This window comes from Aplysia californica, unplaced genomic scaffold (assembly GCF_000002075.1).
Source record: "Aplysia californica isolate F4 #8 unplaced genomic scaffold, AplCal3.0 scaffold00076, whole genome shotgun sequence".
NCBI lineage: Eukaryota > Metazoa > Mollusca > Gastropoda > Aplysiida > Aplysiidae > Aplysia > Aplysia californica.
This window is the reverse complement of record NW_004797346.1, coordinates 120,397-127,128: the sequence shown is the minus strand read 5'-3', so window position 1 is coordinate 127,128 and position 6,732 is coordinate 120,397. Positions and strand designations below refer to the sequence as shown.

At 41.6% G+C, this 6,732-nt stretch overlaps 1 protein-coding gene across 1 annotated transcript; it reads left to right on the top strand.

Annotated features, from left to right (window-relative positions):
- Positions 1-3,993: 3,993 nt before the first annotated feature.
- LOC101863883 (fatty acid synthase-like) lies at positions 3,994-6,001 on the top strand. The gene is made up of 3 exons (XM_005094168.3): positions 3,994-4,174; positions 5,521-5,694; positions 5,991-6,001. The coding sequence occupies exons 1-3, from the start codon at positions 3,994-3,996 to the stop codon at positions 5,999-6,001; spliced, it is 366 nt and encodes a 121-aa protein (XP_005094225.3).
- The last annotated feature ends 731 nt before the right edge of the window (positions 6,002-6,732 follow it).

Genomic DNA, 6,732 nt, shown 5'->3' with positions numbered 1-6,732 from the left:
CGTTTTGAAATGCGTGTCTGCAAATTATCACCTGACAGCTTTGGTTTGTCAGCATGGCTACGGCTCGACAAATCTGCGCTGTTTGCCTGATGTAGATATTCAGAGGAGAATGGGTGTTTTGTTGTCTTTTGAAAACAAGTAAAAAGACAGGAGGACAGAGAGGCATACAACGTGAAAATTGGCAGAATGTATGAGTCATTTGCCTTTGGAAACAACCCCAGAGTTCTCTTTTTCAGGGGGGGGGGAAGGGGGAGGAGTAGAGGTTGAGGCATGACTTTAGGACTTTTCTATGTCAAGTGTGTGGACGGCCAGTGGGGTGTTTTGAGGCGACCAGGGAACCCAGTGTTTTCTTGTTTTATAAAAAAAATAATGTAGAATAACTTGAATGGCCCAGCTTTTCTATAAGGGACAGAAATACAGAGGTATCAAAGAGAGCTGTCAATGGTGAAGCAGCATTAACAAGATACATTGTACAATAACGTATTTTCTTCCGAAATTTATTAAAATAGCTTTTGTTTCCAAAATTTGAAGAAGTTAAATGAACAATTAAGAGTGTCATGGAAAACGACAAGTCGTGACTTCGTAAAAGACGTGTGAAACTACGCCAATGGCAGAAAGAGAAATCAACATTTCACAAATCCTAAAGCTTACAAGTTGGAACCTGCATCGTGTGAGATACTTTTGACATGAAAAGCAAACACATTACAGTAACATTTAGGCTAACGAACCCTCTTGAGACTAAATAACTTTCCTTCCGTAACTCTTGTTTTATAAAAAGAGGCTTTCGATATCAGCTTTGTTAGAATAAAGTATGCAGGTGTGGGGGTTTGCTTTTGTCTTTGCTTTAGCTAGGCTCTGCTTTTTTTAGGAGTAGTGGTGCTTTTGTTTTCCCCGCTCATTTCCCTTTGTTTTTCCGCTTTATTATTCTTCTTGATTGTACACAACACGACAATATTGACCACGTATTGTGATTCATAACTTGTGCTCTCAAAAATGGATATTGTCCATATTTTAGCTGGGTTTTGTTTTGTTTTTTATTTTGTTTTTTTATATTAAGCAGAGCACGCACTCTGAAGCACTTTGTTAAAAAATCCTCGGCACAACCATTACAATCCCAATTTTTTAAAGTTTGTTGAGTTGAAAATAATTATTTAACACTAAAATGAAATATTTACTGACAAATGTTAACAGACAGAAAAATGTTAATAAATATTTAAGAGTAGGAAAAACATTGAGCAAAACACCCACAGGAAAATAAATGCCTGGCCAAAATAGACAACTGATGTAGAATATCTCCAATATAGCACGATGACGCCCCTTATGCCCACACACACAGACGCGCTCTCACATGCACACACACACACACACACACACACACTCACATATAATATATTATATATATATATATATATATATATATATATATAATATATAATATAATATAATATAATATGATATGCTATAATATAATATATGTATATATATAATATATATTAGTCAAAGCTGTGTGAGACAGCCACCCAATGACCAGAGGGAAAGTGGCCCTCTATGACAGGTGGCCGTCTTAGGCAGTATTGATGAAAATGAAGAAAACAAACTATTTCCTTTCGAGGTCCCAACCGGAGGTGATTTCAGGCATAGGACTGCCGTAAGGCTAATTTAAATGTTTGGGGGTGAGGGGTAGAAAGGTTTTTGTTGTTGCCATTTATCTTATATTTTTAATCTATTTTGGTTTTTTAAGGGAAACAGGGTTGTTATTGTTTGTTTTTTTAAACATTCCCTTTTGAGTTCCCAAGTGGAGTTGTGTCCCAGACACGGCTTTCATTTCAATATTGATGCCATCATCAATGGCTGGATTTAACTGAATGTGTAAAGCATTTTTGTTTACCCATTATTGGACATTGGAAGAACTAACAATAATGACAGGTAAATGGGTTATGGCGGCTCGTCCACAGCGCCGGAGCCAATACATTGTATATGATAAAGCGTCGGGTGAAGAAAGACTTGCATGGCCGCTCCTAGACTGGCTTTGGGTTTGTTTTTTTGACGTTCTGGGGAGTTAAAATGGGGTTACTTGGGTGCGTTGGACAGGTGACCTTTTTACACTGAAATTGTATAGAAAAAAACGCAAGGTATGGAGAGGAAAGGAAAAACGTTGTTTGTGCAGGTGGCCGTCATGGCAAGATTGACTATAATATACAAACACGCGCGCGCGCGCACACACACACACACACACACACTCTCACACACACACACACACACACACACACACACACACACACACACACACACACTCACACACACATATAGACACACACAAACAAACAAACAAACACACACACACACACACACACACACACACATGTTGTTCGTCCTTCGCATATGAAGATCACCAGGACTTCACAAATTGATCTGTTGACAGTGACTGTGGGTCCGGAGATGGCTGATTAGTCCTATCCGGGCTTGGAAGGTTCGCCCGTATTGTGGGCACGGGTTGTCTGCTGTTGGACTTGTGGTGGAGGCAGGTCTAGACTTGCGCACGTTGCGTTTTTGTTTGGCCTCGGCGATTCGCTTGGCTTCTGCTGCTTTGGCTCCCTTCGTTAGCCTGCAGCGCCAAGCGGGACGATCTAGGGCCAGAGTTTCCGACGAGTCGTTCAGGATTCCAAGTTCCTTTAGAGAGACTTTGAGGCAGTCATTGAAACGGGGTTTTTTTGGCCCTCCAACTGAGCACTTGTCATAAAAGAGCTCTCCGTACATCAGCTGTTTGGGCAACCGTCTATCCGCCATTCTGCTCACGTGGCCGGCCCATCTGGCTCGCGTTTTGTGGAGGATGGTGTAGATGCTGGGGGTTCCGGCTCGCTCTAAAACAGCAGTGTCTGGGGCTTTGTCCTGTCATCGGATGCGGAGGATTTTACGAAGACAGCTCAGGTGGAATCGATTGAGCTGCTTCGCGTGTCTGCTGTAAACAGTCCAGGTCTCGCTGGCGTAGAGAAGAATGGTAAGAACCACTGTCCGGTAGACCTTCAGCTCTGTGGAGAGGCTGAGTCCTCTGCGCTCCTAGACATTCTTGCCAAACCTCACACACACACACACACACACACACACACACACACACACACACACACACACACACACACTCAAACACACACGTACACCCAAACACACACACACACGCATACATTCAGACAGACGCTCACAGCTTGGCGTCGGTGGCCCAGTGGTAAAGCCTCGCAACTGCTTTACAGGGTGCCCATTTGGGGATCGGGTCAGGTCAGGTCGGGTCGGTTTGCTAGCCAAGTTGAGGGGGCAACTTTTACTTTACTTTTCTTTTCCGATCCAGCCGTCATCTGGGTTCTAGATGATCGGCCTGTCGATATGGCAAAGAATTTAAAGGTTTTTATCATCTGTGTTTTCTCGGTGCATAAAGTATTTCCGATATCTTGGGAGGCATTTAGGCAGGTAGTTTGAAGGCGCAAAGCGACTATTGTGGCACAACCCGATCGTGCTCGACTCGTCACCTCAAACACAAACTCGTTTGTTTTCAGGCGACGAGTCGGGCGATCATCCCGACCCGACCCCATCTGCAATGGGCACATCGTATAAGATCGTGGGTTCCAATCCCAATAGGGGCCAGACGTTGTGTCCTTGAGAACGATACTTTACACGAATTTTCCGCACTTCACACAGGTGGAAATGGGTACCCGGCTATAGACAGCGAAAGATCCTGCCAGTGTGTTAGTGTTTGAGCGCGTGAAATCTACAGCTTGTGTTGTATGCTTCCCGGGTAGCCGAGAATTATTTATGTGTGTTCTAGGGTCTGCTTTCGTAGCAACAATTGAAAGCACATAATATAGGTCCTAGAGTATGCTATAGAGCGTAGGAAATGCGCTACATAAATACAATTATTATAAGTATTACTACTGTCCCCAACGGAACGTATTATTATATACCAATTTTTTCTCCTGGTCTGAGAGCTTTTGTCGACATGATACAATGACTTTAAGAGCTCTCACTATTACAGGCATGCATGGGATTCCAAGCAGGAGTGGTAAGCTGAAAGAAATTACCAAGTTTGACGCTGGATTTTTTGGCGTCCACCCGAAGCAAGCTGACTGCATGGACCCACAACTCAGGATGTTGCTGGAAGTGGCCTATGAAGCCATCATTGATTCAGGTGAGGACAACAATACCTACTTCAAATTTTTTTCCAGGCACAATTTGTCAGATGTCTCATCTTTTGTATTATGGTGGTGGGGGTGGTGGGGGTGGTGGGGGTGGTGGTGTCGTTGTTGATGTTGTAGTTGTCGTTGTAGTTGTATTTGTCGTTGTAGTTGTTGTTGTTTTTGTTGATGACGGTGATGATGATGATGATGATGATGATTACCCACTGAAAGACTACTTTTTGAGGCCTTTCCCCTGTAATATGTACAGCGTTCCCTTGTGGTTCTTTCTCAGTCGCCGCTGAAGAAGTCTTTTCAGGTGGAAGGTTGAGAACCTCGTAGGCTATGTAGTGACCGGAAATTTCCAGAAACTCTCAATACTGTTATTTTTTTCCATGCTTTTCTTCATCGGTGATGATTATGAAGATGATAAAAAGGAGGAGGAGGAGAGGAGAGGGAGGAAAGGATGACATGACAACAGTTGTCAACGATTTTTTATGTTCTTGTTTTCGATAACGTCATTCAAGTGTCTACAGTTAGTGCGGCACCAATAAATATAGTTTATAAATAGAGACGAATACAACTGCCTGAATCTTTGAATCTTTAATTAGTTTAGATTAAGAAGGAGTTTTACAACACTTTCAACAGAAATAGCCATATGAGTACCGAAGATCAGAGGTGTTACTAAATTATAGTAACAGACAAATAAAAGAAAGAGAAATAAGGACGATATATGTTAGATAGGAAAGAAAGCGAAAACCGCACCAGAACACCCGCCAACCACCCATTATATAAGAGCAACTTGTGGTTTTCTAACATGTCTTCAAGACTATGAATCTTAATGTGTTAGTTGCCTAACCCGTTTGTGGCAAAAGAATGGTTTAAATTAGTTCAACTCCAAAACGAAAATAAAGGGGAACAAAATGAGTCGTTCAGACTGAATATATTATGTCACGATGCTGTGGAATCAGGCGCTCATCAATTGTTGGGCATATGGAGTTATTTGTGACCATCTTTAAACTTGTATCTTTATTAAAAGTCGAGATATGTTAGATTGAAGGAGGTGAGGGTCACCTGGGTTCAGAGGTAAAATTAACAACTAGATGTCGGCCAAAGTTTGGTGACTTTGAAAGTTTGAGAGTCCTTGGAAACTGTAAATTTGCCTTTTTGTGCCCTAATCAGCATTTTTTAAAGTAAAATTCATACGGCAATGTATATTAGGTGGACATAAAAGGTATTGAGTCAAAGAAATGAGATTCGATAAAGATTACCAAATGGGAACAGAAGTGCTTTTTTCTTTGATTTCAATATTTTGACGAGCGCCTGATTTCGCCACGATGCCTCACATTTTATTATCCAGGCCAGACTCTCCAGAGCGTTCGAGGGTCGCGGACAGGTGTCTATATCGGCGTGAGTGGCAGTGAAGCGTTTGACGCCTGGACAGCCAACCCAGACACGATGGAAGGTTATACCATAACAGGATGCTGTCTAGCTATGTTCGCTAACAGACTTTCCTACTTCTTTGACTTCAAAGGTAAGCTCGGTGTTTCTTAATGAAGGTAGACAGGGAGCACTATTTCGCTAAGAGGAGAAGAACACGCTGGTAAATTGTAAAGTATGTTACACTCGAATGAGTTATTTTCTTTAGCAGAATGTTTTCCGTCTTTGAAAGTTTGAAACGGTGTTCAGTGTAGGGTGTGTCTAGTGATGTCTACCTCCTCAAAAACTCTGCACCTTGAAGAGAATGAGCTACGTACAAAATAGTCTTTTTTTTTCTCTACAACAGAAACGTAAATGTCTTGGACTTATTTCGTGCTTTTGTGCTTGCAGAAAGTCTATAGTACACTTGATTTTACCATAATGCTCACCCCCCTCTCCCCTGCCCTGCCTTCTCAGGACGGTCGGAAAAGGTGGGGGTGGTTAGTATAGTCTATTTACGTCCTTCCATCAACGTTTGCACTGTTACCTGGAATACTTGGAGGTAATATCTCTGACTTAGAGGTTGACGTGTAATGACCCTCCATCCTTGCATTGTTTTAGCTCACTTAATATCTTTTGACTAAATATACAAGGAATTGCACATTTGGAAGGCTGTGGACTTTCAGGAATATTTTAGTCCTGCAAAACAAATTGAAAACGTTACTGACTTCGTCTCTTTATTCATTTGAAAAAGGGATTTGCTTAATAAATGTTCACAATTTAGAATAAGTTACACTACAACCTTGGAGTCACTGTGTTTCAACAGCAATGGCGGATTTATACGCGAAAGCGTGTTTGCTTTCCTTTGTCCACATTAAAATAGAACGAAAACAAATCGCCCTGGTTTTATTTTATCAGGTCTTTGCGTGTGGGTACAAAAGTCGAATGACAAGCAGAACCTAAAAGCCCGACACGTTTTGTTTTATGTAACAGTGTATTGTAAAGCGCTCAGACCCTACGTACTTATAATCTGGGGTCGATCAATATATAATGCCTTGTTATATTATTATCTGTAGTAGTAGTAGTAGTAGTAGTAGTAGTAGTAGTAGTAGTAGTAGTAGTAGTAGTAGTAGTAGTAGTAGTAGTAGTAGTA